This window comes from Liolophura sinensis, chromosome 7 (assembly GCF_032854445.1).
Source record: "Liolophura sinensis isolate JHLJ2023 chromosome 7, CUHK_Ljap_v2, whole genome shotgun sequence".
Classification (NCBI taxonomy): Eukaryota; Metazoa; Mollusca; class Polyplacophora; order Chitonida; family Chitonidae; genus Liolophura; species Liolophura sinensis.
The window spans coordinates 46,992,108-47,016,975 of record NC_088301.1 but is presented as its reverse complement, the minus strand read 5'-3'; the positions used below and the strand labels follow the sequence as shown (position 1 = coordinate 47,016,975).

Here is a 24,868-nt window from a genome sequence, read left to right as displayed (position 1 = left end):
AAACCAAGGTATATAAGGTGTAGAGTGTAGCTTAAATTTGGTCAAGCTCCCTTGATCACTCTCTGACATACATGTACCACCATCCCAAGCCCGCCCTATTTGGCATGATTGATGAGAGATGGAATCACTCTGGCAGGATAGGTTGACCTCTTGGTTTCTTATGAAATTAAAATTAGGCCTATTTAGGTCATAATTGGCATTTCTGTGCATGGTCTTTAATTTGTTACATTATAAAAAATTTGATCTGATATCCATGTTATGTATGATATGACATAATGTAGAATCCACATCCCTCTTGTAACCATCAGTCTGGGGTCTACAGTAAGCCGTATAAGCAGAAGATAGAGCAGAAGATCCCCTTGTAAACTAGGGGATACTGTGACTGTTACCCAGGACAGACTGTATATTGGTACAGTTGTTAGATTACATTGGCGTTCAGAACCCAGTATGTTTTCTCTAGACATTGCCTGATATTGCGAACAGTATACAGTCCTCGGCCTCAGTAGATAAATCTGTTCTGTTTCCCATATAAATATGAAATGAACTCTATTTCATCTTGAGTTGGATACAAGTATGTGAAACATCAGTATGTCATGCAAGTTCAAATGATACATTTCATGTCAATATTAATTCACAAAAAAATTCTGATGTGACCTTATTAGGATGAATCGATAAGAATTCAGCAAAATGTGTCACTTGAAAAAATAAGTTAGCATTAGTTAAAATAGTAAAAACAATCTCGTTTCAAACATTGTCTCTTTGCTGTAGATCTGACTGTGCCATGTTCTTGTGTATAATTATTGTTGCTATTTCATATCCCATGTACCCGCTTTTCAGTGATCCTGATTAATTAACTAGATGAATTGACTGCTATCCAATACATGTAATTATCTGTGTCATGCAGAAAATCAACTCTGTTCACTTGTAGTTCTCTTGGGAAGACGGACTTGAGGTCAAGGCTCCTTGGTGAATGGTTACTTCTAGTTCCATTTGCCTAGAGAACTCCAACATATTGATAACCAGAGCAGTGAAATCTAGCAAGGTCCTAGATTTCTATGGCAACCTCTATGTACTCCCACTAGCGCAGCTATGTGGTAGAATACTGTATACTATACGAGGAACCATTCTGTGTCTGTGCTAGATTTGTTGAGGGTATGGAAAGCTGTCACTGGTCTTGTGGATAACTTAATTATCTGGCAGCAGGGACAGAAGGCTAAGCTTAGGAGTCGGGGCCCCAGGCATAGTCTAACCTTTTTACCAAGGCTAAAGGGTTCCAGCTGTTGCTTACTAACACATCTTAACCTAACACCAAAACAAGTACCAATGTGATCACTCTTGAACCGTGTCCTGAACTATGTGCTACATACAAGATGGAGGTTGTACATGTATTTACCAACTGCTATAAGGGGTTGTCTGTTGAATCTCTGAGCAAAAAGTATCTTCTTGTCATACTTAACATGTACCAGTGACTTTGAATATTAATATATAACACAAAATATTGGTGTAGTGCATCAAAAGCTCAAAATATGTATTTTTTGGATTACAATACAAATCAAACGTATAGCTTTTTTGCCACTGTTTTCTTCATTGCAACTAATGTAAAACAGCTCCTTACCAGAGTATAAAAACAAAGGGGATTTGTTGAAGCACAGTGTTGGACTTTACATATACTTTTATGTCAGCTGAACAGAAGATGAGGTGAAATATTATATGGGAAGATATACAAGTAGATTGATCATTTTTGGATGTTATTCTGACTGTGTCTTAATTGAAAATTATAGTGTGGTTCGTTAGACAAAAGAACAATTAAACATAAACAGCATACATATAAGTGTACTTAACAAAGCGTACAAAAGAGTTTTATGCTTCCATAAAGTCGAGATTTGCATTAACTTCCATGTTATTGAGACTCGTCATGGTGTCGAATTACAGTTTACTTTTGTGTGTTGAATCTTCAAAGTCTCCAGACTGCCAATTACATAAGGGTTATCTTACTCCATATAAACAAGGTGCATAAGTTGAATCTTAGCATGTAGCGATGTTATGAATGCATAGCCAGGTCTGCTCATTTGTATATACTTCTGCCTGTTTGTATGCATGTATTATATATAATAAAGTCTGTATGTGTGAAACACACAAAGCATTATTGTTACTGACTTGCACTAACAGAACAGGGAAGGGTTTGTTATAATTATTTTCATTGCAGAAAACAGCTCAAGGTCACCATTTTGATTAGTGCTTGGAGCACATGTATAAAGTGGGTGTGTAGTGAAGCAATGTAAGATTGTACTGTACAACTTCAGTGGAACTGGACAACAATATATCCCACTGGAAAGAATTTCTGATTTGTTGACAGACTCATCTATGAATTCAGTGAAGTGGTTAAGAAAATTTTTGCCTGGAAAGTAAGGATTTGTGTAAAGCAAAGTCAAGGAAATACATCTCCAATGAATTCTTATTTGGCTTAATTGTTTTGTGAAGAAAAAGAAGGGGAAAAAAATTATATTATGTGGTCCCAATGCACTGAATGTCAAATTGGAAATGCGTATGCAGTGAGTGGTTGTGTAAGCCCACATTTCTAGTATGTTTGGAAGATGTGAAACCTGGCTAGTGACTTAGTACAAAATGCATGCATGTACCCTCAACCTCTTAGCATATAAAAGAGCAACTTTCTGTGTTATTCATGCACCTTTTGGGTTTGATATTGGATACAAGTATCTTTTAGTCACTCAGGTTGACCAATTTCAGGGAGTTCAGACAAAGTATAATTTTATCATCCAACACAGATAAACGCCCTCAGAATATGCTTGCATAAACACTTGGTAAACAAGCAAAAAGGGTTGAACAATTGCACATTATATGTAGCTTAGGAAATGCAGCCTGCTGTAAATTGCGGGTTGTTTTTGTAGTGAAATTGGTGGCTGCTGTGGAAAGGGTGTCCCTCCGCTCTTCGCTACATGTGCCTGCATGACCAGAAGGTCGAACAACTGTCCCACATGTCACTCAGCACCATGTGGCATAGATTAGCCACTTGACCTTCCAGGCAACCACTTAACATGCTTAATATCCTTGGTCCTCTGTCCCTATAAGTTTTTCAAAACACACAATGGCTTTTCAACTATTAGACATTGTGATACTAACTGAATGAACATACTGTACATACTCTGTTAGATGAATGTCTACACCCCAGTATATATAATATGTGTTTGTTTGTTGTACATTGAAGATACATTTCCCAGCTTTGGCTGTTTTTTTATTGATTTGCGTTTGACTAGTATGGCTTGTTTCTGTTAAACATACTAGGTTAAGGGTAATGGTTTAAAAAGGCACCTCTTGTTTCCTCTACCCATGTATTTACATGCGCTCATATAAATGGAATACTTTTAAGTGTGATGTAAACAAAAATGTCACATTCAATTGTGGAGATAATTTTGCACCATTTTCTTCTATTAGTGCTGGTGAACTGTGTAAAGCAGTTCTGTTTGAATATCACACAGAGCAACATTTCCACTGTCACAGGCAGCTCTGTAAGTACCATAACTTTCCTCCATGACTAACTTCCTCATTTTTTCCAGATTGTGAGAATTCTCTTGACTTCAGAACGGTTTTTTGAAGATTGCATGGAACATGGGATGATAAGTTTCAAGACCAAAAATAATATTTTGTGACATTTATTTGCCCCTTAAAATGCACTTTGCAGATTTCAAGGTCATATACGGTAACTGTCCATTGGTCAGTCAGTCAGTCCTTAACATTTTTTTCATGTCACCTGTGATTTGAATCCAAAACATTGTCAACTACACTAAGCATTTTCCCAGCAGGATATCATTCTACTATCCAAATAAACCTGAAGAGATGACTTAAAAGTGAGGAAAAATGACCACACAGCTTTGTCATGGAGGAAATTTTAGATGATTTACCGTAACTGTGTAACACGATGGAATCAGCAACTTCTGTTCATGAGTGTTCATGGCATTTGTTATGGCCAGACTCTTTGAATACTCATGCACATGTATGTGTGCATGGAACTTGAATTTATAACATAGGGACCTGTACACTTGTTCGTTTTACCTTACATATCCTGACATATTATTGATAAACCGATGAATTCAACTAGGATCATTCTGACAGGAAAGGGAATATTTTTTTTTTTTGGATCAAATTTATTTGAGAACAGTATTATTCTTATCTGCCTCTGTGACCTTGCCAGAATTTCGGGTGTCGCAAGTTCACGCAGATATAGGCAAGACAATGTGAGAACTCCTGCAGGTGAAAACTAAAGAGGTAAAAAAAGGTTGTTTTTAGCTTTGTTTAGCACCAAAGTACATAAAATATTTTGTTACCCTTTTTATTAACCAAATTTTCTCAAGTGAATAATTATTTTATCCACGATTTTATTTGTCCTTAGAACCTAATCCTTTGAAGTCTTAATTTAAAAATGGACCAAAACAGTAATATATAGGTAGCCTCAGTGGACATGCATGTAGGGGTTGTGTATACCTGTTGTCAGAATATGTAGGTGAACTGAAGAATAAATGGTAAATTATGGGCTCTTGACATCCATACTGTGGAGTGTTAAGGCTATTTGAATTAGCTGCAGGAGGTTATTGGCTCACCTGTCATCTCGCTGATGAGTCGAGAGATTAATGACGCTACCAGCTAGACTTTTGTTTGTGTATGTGCTGGCATGTTATGGTTTTGTTTGTGTTTGGAATTTGAGAACTGGATCTCTATGGGATCTTCAACTACAGAACTGTAGCAAATACCTGTCTGTAGTCAACGTATTGGTCTGTGATTTCAGATTGGGTCGCGTAACTTCATATCTCAGCATGTACTATTAGTCACTGTGTTTCCATACTCTTTTGTCTTTTTGGCTGCTCTGTACAAGTATGTTGACAAATTGAAGTTTTTTGTCAACGTAGGTAATGTTTTCTCAACACTAAAGCTTTCATAAAAATCATGGATGTTGTTGTGGTTCTGTGTCCAGCAAGGTTTACCCATAAAAATTGCCCATCTTTCAATTTGGTTAATATTTTATTTGAATGATTATTTGCATATGGATAGTAACGCATTTTGCCAAAGGTGTAAGAACATGAACATCGTCATGTACAGAATCTCACACACATGTCACCTGTACAGAAGGATGATTTCAAAACTGACTAAATGCACCATACATTATAATGGTACCTCTGAATATACTAAAAGATAAGATGTTTATAAGATACATGTTTGAAGCTGATGGTATATTACAGCATGCACATTATCTACATATGTACAGTGTACATCTGGTCTAGAATACATTGGGTTCCTGCATACAAGCCTTATCCATGTAGAATTTATTGCAACTGAATGCTATCAAGTTACACCTGTTATCTTCTTCCTTCCCTCTCACACCCCTGTGGAGCATGCTGACTTCAGAGGCTACTCCGAGACCAGCCTATCATATAGGTAGACATATACCCACTCTAAACTGAAGTGAAATGCTGATGGCTTGTGACTGAATTTCATAACATTGCCATACATGCTGTTTACATGTACTTTACATGTATGTTATGTGGATACTATGTACTACACTGTTGGCTTTTGAGAAGCTGTGAAACAGGGCTTTTCTAATATCATGTCATGTTTTTTAGGTTGAATATAATTCAGTATAATTAAGACACTTGGTGAACTTTATGCAGTTCAACCTGTGCAAGAACAGGGCATGTTCCCAGTTAATAAATCATATGTAATTTAATTATGGGTAGATCCTGAATGTAATGATGGATATTAAAACAATTATTTTTAAATGTTTTTGAAAATTTATTTCTGTTCCAACATCTGGCTCCTCTGGACGGGTCTGTCAGAACAGAACAACTGAACAGTATCTTGCATATGTGTATATGTATGTATATAAATCTGCCATCATGTGATGAGGTAATATGAAGTTCAAGGTTAAACCAGGACACAAGGGAAAAGGCCTACTTGGCTATGTCCCTGCAGGCCTGCAGCCTCAGTGTATACTCTCATTCACAGCATTGTCACTATACCTGGATCAGTCAGTATATTGTTTTTATGTCAGTGTTGTATTTCACACTTTGTAGACATTAGGGCTAACCTTCATGTACATGTTAAGCCAAGAATAGTAAGATAGTAGCAGTATACAGTATGTATGTATGCATACATGTATGAATCAGACGTTTGGCAGCCTATGAGTGAGTAATAGGCCGGGATTGACAATACATGTTCATGTAAACTGTGTTTACAGATGTATTTCCTATTAAAATGTTGAAGATGTTTATGCTGAACAGTGTTGTATTTAATCTAAAGGAATTTAGTAAATTTTATTTGTGTGGCTTAGTAAATCAATCAATCACTCACTCACGTATGTACTTCAGTGTTTTGTCTTACACTCTTAAACATGGGACACCTATAGTAATTTATAAGGCATTTCTTAATACCCCTACTCCTGAAATCAGCACGCTTTTGTGTATATCTATGACGGCTTTATTTCAACTGCATGTGTGCAGTGAGTTAATTCATCCCCTGTTGTAATCATGTGAGAATATGTAAACAGTGTTGCATGGCCTGCCTGTGTGGGTGTGTATGTATGTCTATAGCACAACAGGAAGCATACAAGTCATGGTGCACTGTTAAGTGTATTACAGGTTGAGGGTTGGGGGTTGATAAATCACAAACATGCACATGAACATACCACTGTGCTCACACCCTACGGTGACTAATCAGACTGTTCACTCTCCGCTTAGATAGAATACATATACATGTACAAGATAGAGTACCCCCTTGTTTAGTTTAGTAGGATAACATGTCACTCTCTTCAGTCTATCAATAACCCATGGTATTAAGCTCAATTCAGACCAGATAACTGTTCATACTGTGGGTTGTTTTATCAAGGGAACCCCTTCAGAATGAAGTCACTGTCTACACTGGCTGCCTAAATTCTTTATTAATATGATTAAATTATATAGGCGACATCCATGCGTCTGTGTATTGACTGCTTCCATGTTAGCTTATACCGTATATAAACGATAGACTACAGGATGTATGGAAGGGTAATATACAGTGAACTACTTAAAAGTTCACTTCAGAATTGTATTTTTGAGGCAGATAAGTGTCATAAAGTACTACTTTTGCTGCTAAAGCTTGAATTTTCCCAGTAGGATATTGTCCTACCTTCCAAACAACCCCAGAGTACCTTTCAAGAACTCTCAGAAAGCGCCACTTTTGCAATATAGTCATGAGCAAAATTTTAGGTAGTTTAAAATTACCATATTTATACGTTAACTAGCTTAATACAAGTAAAGGGCTCTCACTCACTCAGTGATCTGGATGGCAGTTGTCTTGTACCATCATAAAACTCTTCATCAATGAGAATATGAATGTGAGCTCAAGTCCAACTCAAAGCACATGTAGCTTGGCTGCAGAATTGTTCACTGGGAAGTGGTAGCTTGGATGGTTGCAGTGTAGATGTTCTGAAGTTGTGTTGGTACATGTGTAACTGAAAATTGGTCACCTGTGCCACAAACCCTCCCCATCCATATCCATGTACGAATACCTACAGATGAATGTGCATGAAACATAAGTTCAGAGGTTATCGACAGTTTTATTGTTATTAAAATCAGCTACATTGACATTGAAATATGATGTTTAATGCAACATCATATTTAGTGTATGAAATAGAAAAAAAAAGTAAATTGCATTAAGAACTATAGCAGAGATGAGTAGGAAACCAGTAAAGTGTAAAACAGTTTTGATGCTATTCTGCCTTGTGATTACAAATGTATTTTGTGTTAGCTACATAACTAAAGTGATGTTTGTGAATCATTTCAGAATTATCCATGAAAAGGGTTACTCACAAGAAGAATGTTTGCAGTATAAACCTGTGGTGTACAGCAATGCTGTTCAAAGCATGATTGCCATTATCAGGGCCATGGGACAGCTTCACATCGATTTTGGGCACCCTGACAGAGCGGTATGTATTCTGTGTGTACATTCAGGTGTCATGAGCACCGGCTGATTGCCAGGAGTGTGAAGTGATTGTTATAAATACTGTAATACCTACAGCTTGGTATGTTAAAATGCACTTTCAGAATCATGTAAAGGCCTTAAAATGATACTTTTGATGCCAGAACTTTTTTTGATGAATGTTAATACAAACAACTGAGTATCTGTTTTATGATTGCCAACCTCACCTGTTCCCCAGTGCATGTGTACTTGATGCTTGGCTGTGGTCAGTGCTTGCTTCCACAAGTTTGCCAGCAGCCGATAAATGTTCACAACTCAAAGTTGTCCATAACCAGCGAAAGTTCACTAGTAGTGAACATGTAGCCAATTAATATTTGCGAGTGAAAGATCTGTGGTTCTCAGTGAAAGCTCACCAGTAGCCAATAAATGGTTACTACTTTGTTGACTACTTCGGTGAACACGCGCCAATAACAGTTCACCAGTAGGCAGTGAAAACACACACACTTGATTTTTTCCCACCATAATGCTGGCCACCGTCTTAGAAGTATTAGTAATATTCTTAAGTACTTGGTGAAACAACAACAACATAAATAAATCACTAATGAAAGCTCATCAATTTCCAATGAATACATGAAATGAAATCTCACTGGTAACCAGTGAAAGTTCACCAGTAGCCAGGGATAGTTTGCCAGTACCCAGTGAATTCTCACCAATAATAAGCAGATGGTTGGATTTATTCACTGTGCAGGTAGGAAGTTTAGTGATGAAAGCTCTGTGCAGGTGAATGTTTCTCCACCACATGTGGGAAAAGTTAGTCGGTTATTTGCCAAAGGCTTTGAGTTCACTTTGAGCAATCTAGTTAGGAGTACTGTGGGCTAAAAGGAGGATTCATATATATATATATATATATGTGTGTGTGTGTGTGTGTGTGTGTATATATATATATATATATATATATATATATATATATATATATATATACACACACACACACTGGTATATCTCACAAAACTTCTGGGGCCAAATTTTTTTTGTTGGTTGTTGACAGTGAGGCTTATTTGTTTTTTGTTCAGATTAAGAACAACTATAGTCTGTTGATTCTGAGAAATGGGAGTCTAACCAAAACACATGTCCATTTGTGACTGTCATGGTACTTGGAGAGCATGCAGGACCAAGCTAGTAAATTGTTCCCTGATTATTGTTTATCGGGCTTACCCTTAGCAGCCTTCTATTTTGTGACAGACTTAACGCAGAAGGCACTCCCTGTAAGATCTTGTGACAAGGCTGCACGATGGAGAACTATGCTGTGGCAATTACACCAGCTTGATAACAGCAGAGGCTAATTGACTTATCCCAAATTTCTTGTCTCGACACGTTGGCAATTTTCGTAATAGTGATGATCTGGGCAGGCCTTTGCTATTGTCAGAGATACCCCCGTGCTCATCTCGTTAAGAAAGCCTGTGCTTCAGGGTCTCCCTGTTCATCCGTAGAATTGATTACTTCTTTCGATGACCTTCGGCTGCAATTTTTTTTGGCAATATTTTTTTTATTTTATTATAGGGAGAATTCAACCACATGTTGATGTAGGTTTACCAAAATGGTTCCCAGGTGCTTCTTGTAGGAGCAGAGCAGGTTGCAGTGTGTGCGCGTTTTTGTTTTTTTTGTTTTTTTGTTTTTTACCTCCACATATTGTGGAAGATGTTTGTTAGTGAAAGATAACTGTTCTTGTAAAGTGGATATATAATTCCTGTTCGTGACACTCTTCATTTAGCTTAAAGAAGGTACCAGAACAGCTCCAGTCAGTGAAATGTTGGACACGAAATGCATGTAAGGTGTGCGCACTTCACTAAAAGGAAATTTGGGCTCATGCAATTTATTGTCAAGAAATATGATTTTTTACTTTATCCTGATCCTGGTATTGAATAAAATTACATTCTAAACCAGAAACTTAAACAGAAGTGTGTATGTATTCATAATCGTACCTTGTTCAGTAGGAATGGAAACATAATTAAGATTAGGTTTATGACCCTTTTGTTATGAAACTAGCCATGGCTTCAACCTGCTGTTGGTATAACTTTTTGTTGATGGACTGTGTTAAGACCACATTATACTTTTGTTCAGTCATAGCAGTAGGCAAAGGTGAGGGCTCAAGATGTCCCATTTTCCCTTCGATTCATACAGTGTAGAATTTCTGTTAATATTGCAATTTAAGAAAGATTATGTAACACAAGGCTTTATCATTCCACGTTGTCTGGTAAAATGATAACAATCAAAAATGTTTACATTGTAATTTGCAGGAGGATGCTCGGCAACTGTTTGCTCTGGCAGGTAATGCAGATGAAGGAGAAATGTCCCCGGAACTGGCAGCTGTGATGAAGCGCTTGTGGAAAGACTCTGGGGTCCAGGAGTGTTTCAGCCGAGCACGGGAGTATCAGCTTAATGATTCAGCCGAGTAGTAAGTGTTTATTGTGCTCTTAGCTAATGAGGGCTCAGCTCTTCACAGGGAGTTTTAACTCTTGCATCACTTTGTCTTTAATGCATTGTGCAAGGCTGTAAGAAATAAGAGTCTAATGTGTGATAAACGGGCCAGCTAATCATTAGTTGAGAACTGGACAAAGACTAACAAGACTGTGCAACTACTCAACCACATACACCTGCATAATTGTGTGTTAACTCACCCTCTGAAAATCATGTGAGCAAGCAAATCTGTTTACGCATGTGTGTGACAATTACTCCCCTTGCAGATGACGAGGAGTGTGATTTGCACACCTAAATTCAGACTTAATATGAAATAATCAGTCATAATGTGAAATGTGTGTGGCTAGATATTGTTTCAGGAGTGTGAAGGTAGTACACCTCGGATTCACAGGCCATGTTGTCACATTCATACAGCTTTGACAATGTGTCATTTGAAGAATGTGTCATTTGAAGAAAGTGTTGAATTAGTGCATGCGTTTACCACCGTTCAGATTTAGTGTGACTGTGTTGGCTTCTTCTCTAGCCATTGTCATTGTATAAGCGAATATTCTGTAATAAGGTGTAAAACACCAATTAAGTCAAAAAATAATTTCTCATGGCACACAAGATCCTTCTTGGCTATTCACAATGATCCAGCTGTATTTAGTCATAAGAGTAATAAAATTGTTCATCTTTGAAGAATTTAGATTCATGTACATTTGGGCTAGCACTGGTATGTAACTTGATGCATTGACAGTGCCTGGAAAGAAAACTGAGTTGTATACTGTTCTTGGATAAATCATCTGATCAAGAGGTGCCAGCATTTTGGCAAAGTGAAACATTGTATAACCTGGTTCTGCCTTCTCCTTGCTTCTGCCTTCTCCTTGCTCCTTTCTTCCACATGCTGATGAAAGAGGTAGATAAGATACAGTATGGCTGGGAGCACTGAATATTGCTTTGTTAATAGCTCTCAGATATATCTGAATGTGAGAAAAAAGTCAGTGTAAAATTTCTAATAAAGCAACAGCAGCAAATGATGTGATGGTATATGAGCAGGCTTTGTCATAGCCACTTATTAGGTAAAATGTCTGAAATACTGGAATATTTTCTTGATGGACAATTTGTGGTTGATCACCTAATAACGTTATGGCATCATTGTTTTGCTATATTATCATGCAAACATTTGCCTTGACGCTCTCATTTTTCCACCCACCTCACTTACCCTTATGAGAAACAAATAACCACCTTTTTTAAGCGTGTTGCAATACCTTTCAATTACTGCAAAGTCGTAGATGCAATTCTTCCTATTAAATAGAATTTAATAGAATCCATTAGACATGGACTACAGTACGTACATTTTACTTTTATTAAGGTCTAGTGCTGCTGGTTTGCAATTTTTGGGGGGAAGATCTGGTAGTGGTTTGATGATTTATGAAGTTTACCTTTTGCTCTAAGGTCAGGGCAGCAGGTTGTTGCTGTGAGGTGTCAGTCTGGCAGCACATGTGCTTGTCTGTGGCATAAGGCTGTTAATGCTGGGGAATTGGTTTACTAAGACCAGCCTGGAAGATGGGGCTAGCTGTTTTGGAGAAGCTTTTGTGGTTAAATTAGGCTGTTCATCCAGGCAGGGCTATCCATGTAGAGTGTAGACAGGCATGTATAATGCTTCCTCATTGAGGTTCGGAAACCTACTATTAAACCGCTGTCTTGAATGCTCTAATGTTGATGAAGTCATACATGTAGTTGTCTCTCAGGTTGAGAGATTGAATCTGAAGGTGTGTTTGCTAGCAATCCACAAACGTTCCTGTGATTGCTAAAGTTGAAAATATGCAAACCTGAACATAAGAAAAATTGTTGGAATTTTGTCCTAGATGCAAGATTTTTGGCTGAAAAAATGATAGTGTTGTGACATCACTATTTTGCCATTACAGTGACAAAACATCTGCCCAGGGTTTCTGATACGCCCACTCCATTCATCTTGCAGACAAAATTTTTTTTCAAGCCGGTACTGTTTACATGTCAGTCAATGCATGTTCAGTACATGTACCTCGAAATTTGCGTGGTAGATTAGAATATTTAATATTTAAGTAAAATATCAGGCAACTAAACAGAAGTAAATGTGATAAGGAGTGTTGATATATATGTTGACATAGTGTTGTAAATTTTCAGTTCTTGGACTAAGCAAACTGGTGGGGAGAAGAGCTGAGTAACATTCTTGCATGAGCAAATATGAGGCGCAAAGCGTTGCATTAGTGTTACATAGTAAATGATTTCTGCAATGGGTGGTGGGAAGGAGTAGGGAAACAGGGCCTGTGTTCTGATTCTTTATGTATGGCAACATGTATACAGATGAATTTAGGAAAGTACAGCTGCCATACTTGCCGTAGGGAGAAGTTCAGGTTTCTGAATAGTTCTGAAAATAATAAGAAAAGGAGTAATGTTTTTGCATTAGCAGGCCTACGTCCCCTCTATTATCCTCCTTCCTCAACCATTAGGACGAGAGGTCATAGGTGATCTCCCAAGTTGTTCAGTTGTAGTAATACAAGTGTATGGTGGCCAGGGCTTTACTTTCAACAGTAATCTGTGGGAGTCCATATTCTCAGTGGCCTTATAAACAAGAACCACAAGAATTCAAGCAACTTCTGGTAAATTCACACACACAGACACAAAAAAAATTCCACAATGATTAATGTTCTTAATTTTCCAATTCCTGACTGCGATACTTCCCTTGGACAATTGGCCATAAGAGTTTAACGGCATTTAAAGCTATTAAGGACTGTTTCTGATAGTAAGTCAGGGGTCAAAATGTTGGGTCATTCACTCATTTTTATTTATTTCTTTATTTATTTGATTGTTGTTTAATACCGTACTCAACAATATTTCGCTTATACAAGGGCAGCCAGCATTATAATGGGGGGAAACCGGGCACAGCCCGGGGGAAACCCATGACCATCTTCAGGTTGCCGCCAGACCTTCCTACTGGAGAGGAAGCCAGCATGAGCTGGACTTACAGCGACGGCATTGGTGGGAGATTCCTTTTTCATTACGCTGCGCTAGTGCACTAACCAACTGAGCCACGGAGGTCCCACACACTTCTAAGGGCTTGAAATAAAAATGACCTCAAAGGATGCAGGTTGTCAGGAAGGTGATTTAGAGTCTTTCAAATATTCATAATTTCAGGCACATGAATGACTGTTTGTTGTACTTAATCTTACATCCGGATTGTAGTTTAAAAATTAAATTTAGCTTTAAGTTTTCTATCCCATGGCATTTCTGATTAAGCTGGCTTTTTTTTTTTTTCAAATCACATCTTAATGCAAAGGCTTACAACTATAAACTGACATCTCAGTGCATTTCCGTTCTGTTTTGTGGCATCATTATTTTGTTCTGTGGCATCATAATTCTCTTTTGTGATATCATAATTCTGTGATCTGATATCCTATAATTTAGCGAGCACATATATGTCTGGGCATTTGGCCAGATTGTAATGTAGCACTGTTTTAACAACAATGATTCTGTCCCCCATTTAATTTACTTTTTTTGGAAGGCATGGGCTTTGATTGCTATCTGGCTGCAGATCATTATTATACCAAATATATTAGGACATCTAATTTGAGGCCTGTCCTACACGAATTGCTCTATGAAACATGTTGGACATTTGTACAAGTATAAAAAATAATTTATGCCATATTGTAATAGTCAAGAATATATTTCTGATAACTTCACATGTGCCTAAAAGACAAGACAACTTCATGATTTTGCCTCTACTATTTAGGTTCATTTGTTTACTGGTCAGATTGTTCATATCACCAGTTATGACACCAGTAAGAAATTTAGCTTTTAAAAAAACTATTAGTCTTGCATGGATATGAGAGCTGAATGTAGATGGCCAATCATAGCTCTGTGGTGAAGTAGATGGGCCCAACCCATTTCATTTATCCAGAGCATAAGAGAATTACAGTTTACTAGCACAGACTGCCTTGCACAATGCTTCAGTAACATGTGTCATAATGCAAAAAGATCAGTCAACTTTGAGCAGCATGTTGGTGTAGTGGGTGGATAGAATCCTGTCTAGTTTCTGGGGCATGATCCCTCCATGTGACATTATTATATGAATTTACAGGCATTGAAATTGACTGCCCAAAAGGACGCTTAGTCTTGATTAAACTATGTCGATCTGTGAGAAACAAAACAAATATCTTCACAGCCAGTGGCTATTACTTAGAGTACATGTTGCACGGGTGGGTGGGGGGAACCTAAGTACTGGCTAGGTGGAAATATGTTTTTTTTTCTCAAGTAATTAGAATAACATGCAAACCACATTCTATTTCTTATTATTTCTTTTGGGTTTTTTTTAACAGGTTATACAAGATTTTAAAACAAAAAATTTTATGGATGAAATTTACAACAGAACCAACATCAAGTAGCAATAAATGTAATCATGTAATTACATGTGACGGCCTGAGCAGTCAAATCATACTTTTGAAATAAAGTAAAATGGGTTGGCCTAAATCTGGAACATATATGTAAGGTCTAGTTCATGCGAGGAAACAAGAAGCTATACTTAGCTTACCGTGTGATGTTCCCATATTTTTAAGGGAACTACCCATGTAGTTACAGGCCCCGACATAAGAGGTGATCAAACCGGCCAATCGCCTGTCGATCTCCTAAACGTAAATTCAGGGGAGCGAATTGTCGATCACCACGTAAACTCCAGGGGAATGATAATTTCACGTGTCGGCAAGTACAATGTGCTCTCAGTAGGTCGCAGATAGCTAAATTTATTTCTCTTACAGGAAAATCTGCACAAACTTTATGATGCCGGTTTAAATAGAAAAAAAACTGATCACCCATGTCGGTAAAATGAAAGTGGCTGCTTGCGTGGGTGAGCATAGACTACTTATCTGTAATGCGACCTGTGATTGGCTCAGTGAAAATTGCATGACCAATGAAATGTTTCGTTTCATAATCCCAAATAAATGTTCACACCTCTGAGGAGTTTGTAGGCACACATGGTTTGAAAAATGACTTCGAAACAGAATGTCCACTGCAATTTAATGATTAATATTTTAATGAACGCTATTACCATGTTAAAATCAATCAAAGTATATTGTTAAAATCTATACATATATATGGCAATTCTCTGTATGAGTTTTCTTTCAAACACGATCAAACCTGCTTCTTAAAATGAAGAAAACACATAGCTTGTACAATGGGGCCCATTATCTTTACACGACAACATGGATATATGTACCATGAAATACTGCCATTGATACAAGACCTTTCTGTAATCAGATTGGTAATTAAATATGTGGGTTTGGGGTTCACACGCACCTATCTAAGCTTGAGGGGATGGATTTATTTATTTATTTTTTTATTTGATTGGTGTTTTATGCTGAGAATATTTCACTTACATGACGGCGACCAGCATTATGGGGGGAGGAAACTTCCCACGTACGACCGGAGAGGAAGCCAGGGGATCGATTGATAGGGTAGGGGTGATCAGAATTTTTATCTCCTCACTGAGAATTCAGGAGAACGATGTTCCAATCCCCTCGTTCATCCTTGTGGCGAGGTCTGAGTTATTGTTTTGATTGGATGTATATGAGTAGAAGTATTCAGTATTGGTGCCTCTGTCCAAGGGTTTGAAAAAACAAAAATAGTGTCAAACACGCCAATGATTTACACCTGGCTAAGTGTTTGTCCAGACCATTCATAGCAACAAAGCCATGTGTCCTCAACTAATAGTGTTACGCATTGTCTACATGTTTCAATGTGTGCTATCATAATATGTGTATCCATAAATGTGTTAAACAAATTATTCTTTCCTGGTACCAAAAAGGCAAGTTCATTACAATTCAAAAGAGGGAAATTAAATAATCATTTAATTCATATTGTATGTTTATTTTTAGAGTAATTATGAGACTTTTAACTAGGCAAAGTTGTATACAGTGATACTGTATATAGAGTCCTGAAGCATGGTACAGTCAGCAAGAGCATATTTAAGTGAGTCTGCGAAAGTCTGTTGGAAAACAATTGCTATACACTGTTCCGCTGTAGAGCAGCTCTTTCCTGGTACATGTACATAAAACAGAACAAGCAATAATACTTACAGAATAACAGATCAAATATGATGTCATGGCTGCACTGTGTTGATGTCCCGTCAAGGATGCCGATTATTACTGATTCACTTAAACATTGTAACTTTTCCTTTGTTAGAAGACTGCCCTTTGTCTGAGAAGGTGATTTGTTTTAGCAGTTGCAGACTAGATAGTTTTATTTATATGCAAGAAACAAATATTTTTTGAATGAGCAGGCTATTTCCCCAGGCCTGGTGCACACCCATTCACATCATAACTCAATATGTAAGATGTTTTTAAGAATTAACTAAAATACCACTTAAAGAAAATTGTAGAATGTAAACACTGTTAACCTGGATGCTGGAGAGAATTTGTCTAATGGACAACTCAAACCCGAGAGATCTGTGGTTCAGATTCCTGGCTGGTATGCGTGGTCACAAATCTTCCATTTAAAAGATGCTTAGTCTTACAATTCAACTCTGTCACTGTCATTGTTTTTCTTGTATTTCAGCTACCTGAACTCGCTGGACAGGATATCCACAGCAGACTACATCCCTACAGAACAAGATGTGTTGAGAACAAGAGTGAAAACTACAGGAATTGTGGAGACTCACTTCACCTTCAAAGATCTTCACTTCAAGTAAGACCCTATTCCACCTGATTTTATAATGTTGAAGGCATTTAAGCTTTGTTTTTTTTTTAAATTTGATGTAACTCTTGTCTCTTTTGTATGACAAAAAAGAAAAGAAAAAAAAACCTCATATACAATGTGCGTGCACATAATGTTCGGGGCCCACTTGTACAAAGCCCACTTAACGTTACAAGCTTGTAAGTACCATAGTGACTGAATAATGAATACATTTTGGTTGCCGTGGTAGTTACATGCTTGTAACTTTAAGAAGGCTTCGTAAAAGTGGGCCAGGGCACTTTGTGAAATGGGCCCCTGCTTTCTAAGTTGAGATTCTTTCCACATGCATGGCATGGTTCTTGTGTAGATGCTACTGTGTCTACAGGCAAATCTGACTATCCTTCAGCAGGCTGTTATATCCTGTGTTTCTTACTCAACACAGCTTTGCAGAGCAATTGTAGTGGAACAGGGCTTAATGTTGGTACACTTTTAGTAAATGCTCATGATTTTAATCAGATTGTTGAATGGCTATAAAGCGTGGTGTGAAACTACAGGGGAGCGAGATGTGGCTTACCAGCATGTTGACATGTTGGGATTAAGATGAACTCGCCCAAAGTTTGAGATGAACTCACCCGAAGGTTGAGAATGTCTTTTTTGTGCTTTCCTTCATTTAATACATTGATTTAACAGGACATACATTAAAAGAGTGAACATTTTTTTTTTTTTTTTTTTTTGTTCAGTATAATGTGGTCGCATGATCAGGTTGACAGTAGTCTGCCAAGTCCGCCATTTTTATCCCGAGGCATTTTAAATTTCATGAGTTACTTCTGATACAAGCAGACATGGACAAAGCAGATGTGAGATATAAAAACTGAATTGATTTCAGTTTGTGGAAAGGTTTAACATACACCAAGTTCAGTAGATCACCTCAGGCCCGTGTTTAAGCAATACCAGGCTAGCTTCACGGGATATGAGCTGGACATTGACAAGATGCTGGTGTTTCGTATATAAAACCTTGCGTACGGTAGAACACTATAATTGGATCTTTAGGTAACAAAACTCTTATGCATTTGTAGTAAACTAACAACAATGAAAAAGCCTTTGACAAAACACAATTTGCATGGATAAAATTTAGTTCATTGTCAAAATCATGTAGGCCTATATACTGGATCCCAAGGTTATTTGGCTATAGTGCGATGGAGCTTATATTGAAGGCGCCCAAGAAGTTGTCTCCATAACAATACGCTAGTGCGAGGCAACTCTATAAGTGTATTTGCTGTTTATTTTTAAATATAGATATTGTTATAATTTAAAATAAAGCTAATGCAGACACAGTTGCCAGTATTCAAATTGGTTGAGATGATGTTATATTGAGTTATATGTCTCTGGGCATTGATATCGATTGAAGCTTGTTCCCAAGTCTCTAGGTAAATTGCAAACAAAATATCATCACTTCCTGTTACACGTAGTTAAAATAGATCTTCAATCTTAGGTCAAGTTGCAGTTCTTTTTAATGTGTACTCGTAATCTGAGCGCAAGGCTCCATATTGATGGTGACATGCCTATAATTTTATGACCACATATTCTTTTTTGCTAACTGTATTTTTTGTTTTTCTGATGACTCCTCTTTTTCTTGTCGTTTGATCAGATGACATTGTTCTTGTTTAGATATCCTCTTCCCTGTACAGCAGTATTTTATGCATCAAAGAAGTGTTACTAGTTATAGCAGTATTGTAAAACATGTGTCTTAAATTTGAGAATACAGTATTTACATGATTAAAAAGAAGCTTTGATTAGAAAAACTTGAAGAAAAGAGGGTGTTGTTGACAAAACAGGTACATTTACTTATGCTGTGAAGTACTTGAACATTTATGGATAGAAAGGGTACTATTGGCTTTGTTTTTCCTCACCATTTTTGAATGCTCATCAAGGAGCTGTTTCCTGGTGTGTTATTTTTGGTTGATATCTTGTAGTGGATTATCACAGAGAGGCAAATTTAGTTTTGGCTGCTTGGACCATTAAAACTACTGCATGCCGTGGTACTGTTGGATCTTAATGAAGATCCCATTATCTTCTGGCAGACTTTGCATTCTGCCTGACATGTCACTACTTGTCTCCAGAGAGTGTATTGATTTTTCAGTGGGATGGTCGCTCATTTGATTAGTGGCCATTTTGGTCTCAAGTCACAGAAAGCCTATTAAAAGTGCACACAGCCACAGATGTACTAGGGAGATGTATGTGTGCCAGAACGGTCAGTAGGCCTTATATAGGCCAGAACTGGTCCAGTTTAGATAAATCAATCAGGGTTCCAGGATGGGGTTAAGACATAGTCTCTTGTGTTTGTATTCTTTAACGTGATGGTTACGGTCAGCATGAGGTAAATTCAAAACTTAAAATGTTCCGTGGATTATGTACATGTTGTCCCTATGCCCCCCCCCCCAAATAAAAATAAAATAAAATAATATAAAAAATAAGTACAATAAAAATAAAAATTGAAATATAATTTTAAGTACAGATAAGTGTATCCGTCTGTTTGGTAGTAGAAGACCAATCAAAATAAAGAAGTCAAATTCCTTCAATTATTATCTCTACCACCAGAGCAGAAACACTTTAAATTTACGTCCCTTTCTCTGATATATTGGATTTCTGTATCAACATTATGTTTCAACAACTGCTTCAAATTTCATTGATCAACACCAAGTCTTGTGACGTCTTTTATTTACTGGGTATCTTCTGACTATTGTTGTCAACAAGAATCATTTTAGGAGGCTTTTTGGCAAGTTCTAAAATTATTTTGTGTTTTTTTCAGAATGTTTGATGTGGGTGGACAGAGATCAGAGAGGAAGAAGTGGATCCATTGCTTTGAGGGAGTCACAGCCATCATCTTTATTGTGGCCATGAGTGAATATGATTTGACGCTAGCGGAGGACCAAGAGATGGTTAGTTCATGTCATTGTTACGTCCTAAGTCTTCATCCAAATTACTGGGAATTGGTCTGTCCCTCTCTACTTGGCATTCCAACTGTTATATTAGAAAAAATAGCAGCATATATCTGACCAGTATTTCTAATGACAAACGAAATGACAAACACCACATGGTGTGATGTGTGGACATACATTGCACCAATGTGCAATATGAAAACCTCGAAATATTTTCTGTAAGTGGGCAAGAAATAAATAATATCAGTGATCTTCATAAGTGGGTAATTTTATACCATTATTATGGTAAACATAATTTTAGCCATTTTTATAAATGACCAGTCCTATTCAGTGAGAATTGAACACAGTAGAATCAGATCCTGTCAAAAGTTCAAGTAAATGTCGTTTTGGATATTTTGACAAAAACATGTACTGTACCAGTTATGCCATAGATAATGATTGATATGAAATAGGTGTAAAGCAAAATCATGTTTTAAGGTGAGATTTATGTTGTACACGATATCAGATAATCACATTCACATGTTAGCGACCGGCCCGGATAGCACAGTTGGTAGAGCGTCCGCTTCGGGACCGGTAGATCCAGGATCAATCCTTGGTCGAGTCACACCTAAGACTTTAAAAGAGGAAGTTGTAACTTCCTCGCTTGGCGTCCAGCATGAAGGGGATAGTGCAACGACTGGTTGACCCGTATCAGTATAATGGCTCGGGCGGGGCGGCTTACTTGCCTTCGGTAAGTCGTCTCAGTGATGCAGCACTAAATAAAAGAGCGGTGGAAATCCGTCCTGCAACAAGGAGGCACATTACACATGCATGCACCCTAATGATTCCTTCGTCGTCATATGACTGAAAAATTGTTGAGTACGACGTTAAACCCCAAGCACTCACTCACTCACTCACATGTTAGCCCTATCACTATGAAGAAAATTGATCTTGAGAAGCAGAATTTCACATTACATATCCAGAAACATTTTGTTTGTGTTAGCTTAGCCTTTCAATCCATCCTTCTGTGTGTTTCAGAACCGTATGATGGAGAGTATGAAGTTGTTTGACTCCATTTGTAACAACAAGTGGTTCACAGATACCTCCATTATCCTCTTCCTCAACAAGAAGGACTTGTTTGAAGACAAAATCAAGAAGTCACCTCTGACAATTTGTTTCCAAGAATTCACAGGTACTGTGCTCAGGCTTCTTTTTTAGTCTCTGCTATAAACATTCTGCATAAAGTCAAATGCATGATCCTGGTTTACCAGAAAGAATATTTTCAGTTAACATTGTACATTAAATTATAATTGGTGAGAATATTCAAATCTGATATTTATGTTATACATGTTTTATAATATTGATTATTTTTTCACGAATGTACTATAATAATTCAAGACAAGCTAACAGATTTTCATCTGATAACATTTGAAGATCCACTGTTTAATAAACTGTGAGACTGCTTCATTGTAAAGAATGTGAGTACTTGTATAGTATTTCTTGTATGTATGACATACTTTTCCTACTGACTCTGCTGATATACATATATGTGTTAACTTTATGCTCAGTTTATTTTATATCTGACAGGGGCCAATACGTTTGAGGAAGCTGCCGCTTATATCCAAGTGCAGTTTGAAAACTTGAATAAGAAGAAAGATACCAAAGAAATCTACACTCATTTCACATGTGCCACAGACACAAACAATGTTCAGTTTGTGTTTGATGCTGTCACAGATGTCATTATCAAGAACAACCTCAAAGACTGTGGCCTTTTTTAATGTGTGAAAGTTTCATATGTATTATACAAGGTAGGTAATGCTTCCAAAAGTCATAAAATCTCTTGTTTCCCTGTGTTTCCATTTTATATTTTTATGAGCCAAAATTGTTGGAGCAAAAATGATTAATTACTTTTATAGATGGAAGGAGTCTAAGTATGAGCCAGGTCTGAGAATCCAACTTCAAGTGTTGTTTTGTAACTTGCACAATAACGCAAAATGGCTGGTAAAACAGGCCCCTGCTTATATTTTCACAGGGGCTTCTGTGGCCAAGGTGGTTAGTACACCAGCATGGCGCAATGACCAAGGAGTTTCTCATCAAGAGTTCAAGTCCTGTTCATGCTAGCTTCCTTTCCGTCTATACGTGGGAAGGTCTGCCATTAACCGGCAGATGGTCATATGTTTTCCCGTGCTCTGCCCAGTTTCCTCCCAAGAAAATGCTGGCTGCATTCATATAAGTGAAATATTCTTAAGTATGGCATAAAACACCAAATAAATATCATTCAGAACCTGCAGATGATTGTAGGTTTCCATCTGGTTCTGTTAGGTTTCTTGCCACCAAGAAGCTGTCTGGTGTGGTGTACTTGAAATATTCTTAATCATACCATAAAACACCAAAAAAAAAAAAAAAAAATAGAAATAATAATAAATAAGTATCCTTCAGCCACTAGGTTCTTTCTTGGATTTCCTAATTTCCTGGTCTGTGGTGAGGGCTAGATTTTTGTTTAAATGTTACTAGTAGAGTAGAGATGTTGCAAAATTTTTTATATGTGGATGTATATATTTTCAGGACGTTTCCAGATGGAGATGAAATTGTAGGCATGTACTAGTGAAGTGGCACATGGATGGAATCTTCTCTCATCACATGCTTCTGGGTTCACGTGTGCAAGATAAAGTTTTTATTGCGAGATTGGCAGCATTTTGCTAGTCTCCGGCATTTGGCTTGATTGTACATTGATGAGATGTGCACGACAGATCCCAAAATTGAAGAAAGAGGCCGTAGCTGCGAATTATAAAGCATAAATATTGTTTTAACTCATGGCAGCCATAGCCAAGTCAAAATCTCACAGAACTGATACGTCCTATCAGGAATTTGTGAGTGTTTTGGTTTTTAATAGTTTCCATTGTATACACACAGCTTAAATGCAATATTGCCACTTGTATGTACAATTTATCTACACATGATGGATGTATTTTGTTAAATTTGTTTTTCCAAGAAATTTGAACAAAAGAACTTGAAATCAAAAAATTTACTTCTTGATTTTAAACTGGTGATAGATCAACAAGCAAAACAAAAGTGCATGTGGTATCTCAGTCACAAAAGATGTATGAGAAATTTTTCCTTAATATCATTGTGTCTTTTTTTTCATGTTGATTGTCTTCATGTTCTTATCACTTTGTATGAATAACACAGCCTTGCTACACATTAATCTTATACAGTTTGGGCCAATTAAATGTTTTGATAATGAATATTCATGGGTGCAGAACGCTAAGTCATAATTCCTCAAATGTATGAGTACATAGTTAGATTTTTGTGAATAATAGTGATTAGTTGTTCCAACTGTTTTCTGATGACAAGCAAAACAGCATTTTCAGGATGTTTGTTTGGAGGATATTTTGATTCTTTTGTGTCAGTACTGAATGAAAGACCATCAAGGTGCAGGATGTTTTTAATCAAAATTACAAATGTGGCTAGCATAGTACCAAATGATGTATTTTTGAAAAAAAAAAAAGGAGCTCGACGTCTGAGGGCCAACTTGATTTTGAGTACCAGTATATGTGTCTGTGGGCAATGTATTGTCCTTAATGTACTGTTTTGTTTGTTTTTTTTTTCTTAAAATTTTAGCGTTTTAATATGTTTCTTTGAAGGACCAACGAGAAACATTTCCCTGAGATTCATGCGTATGGAATTGTCATGTAAATACTTATATATACATATATATATTATACTACTGAAGTAGTACAATATCCCAGTTCATCACACCTCTATCAGTTGTAAAACTTAATTGTGGAAAAATAGATTTTTATTCAGCTTTGCCTTTACCAAGGTAGTCCAAAATATTCAAATGAAACATATGCCTTAGATTTTTGTCCACTGAAATGGTGAAGCAGCATTTATTCTCTAGAGATGACTACACTAAAAAAATTATTTGCATGTTGGATGTTGCCAATTATCCATATTACATCAGTAAAATATCAGGGAAAAGAATTTTGCTGAAAATTTAATGTTATATTTTCACGAGATCTGTGCTCAGAAGTCGTGAAAATGTTAGGCAAGGCAGAATTTGTGTTGATATAAGGAACACAAAGTTGGCATCCACCAGATGTATGGAACAATGTTCTGGTCACCATCAAATTTTCCATCATGCTGCCTGCAAAAAATGTTTTTTTTCTGTACAAATGTCATCATGAGGCTCCTTTTATCCTTACAATTTTAACTTATTCCTCCTGCTTCTCTAGTAATTTTCTTTCAAGTATACACAAGATATTAATTTATGTTTGTGCAATATATGTAGTGCCCAGCTTAATAGTTAGCATTTTAGAAGATAATATTGAGAAAAAGAAATTTAATGGAGAATGCATGTCATTATGCCTTATTTTAGTTTGCATGATATTCCCTGGAATAAGCAAATTTTTTGTGTATTTCATCATAAAAGAATGAAGTTCTCTCATGGTTAACTATCCAAACAATGTTGTATGTATAAGAAAGCATGTCTAATAATAAATTTCTAACTTCTAACCTGGCCTGTCTTAGTCACCTTAAGCATTGGTTCATCATCTTTTTTGTAATAACCTCAATTCTCTGTCCAGTGTAACATACTTTTACTCTAACCCTCCACAGAGATTTCTGTATGTAGAAACAATGAATTCTGATGTTTTCTGGACATATTTCTATTCTCAAATCATGCTTCACATTTGTAAATCTTTGGCTGTGTGCATCTTATCCTTCCCTAAACAGGGGAGATAACCCTTTCTGTATCAGCTGTGGTCCATGTCAATAAATCTGTGTTTGTGTAAATACTCCTTGATTCCAGTTTATTTTTTCTT

At 36.9% G+C, this 24,868-nt stretch overlaps 1 protein-coding gene across 1 annotated transcript in view; it reads left to right on the top strand.

Annotated features, from left to right (window-relative positions):
* Positions 1–24,264, top strand: part of LOC135469717 (guanine nucleotide-binding protein G(i) subunit alpha) — a 38,181-nt gene extending 13,917 nt beyond the window's left edge. Inside the window, exons 3-9 of the mRNA XM_064748279.1 lie at positions 7,831–7,972; positions 10,263–10,420; positions 17,011–17,139; positions 19,937–20,066; positions 21,084–21,237; positions 21,633–21,853; positions 22,611–24,264. Of these exons, the coding sequence (XP_064604349.1) occupies positions 7,831–7,972; positions 10,263–10,420; positions 17,011–17,139; positions 19,937–20,066; positions 21,084–21,237; positions 21,633–21,823 (904 nt within the window). The 3' untranslated portion in view covers positions 21,824–21,853; positions 22,611–24,264. The remainder of the gene's footprint in view (positions 1–7,830; positions 7,973–10,262; positions 10,421–17,010; positions 17,140–19,936; positions 20,067–21,083; positions 21,238–21,632; positions 21,854–22,610) is intronic.
* Positions 24,265–24,868: the final 604 nt, after the last annotated feature.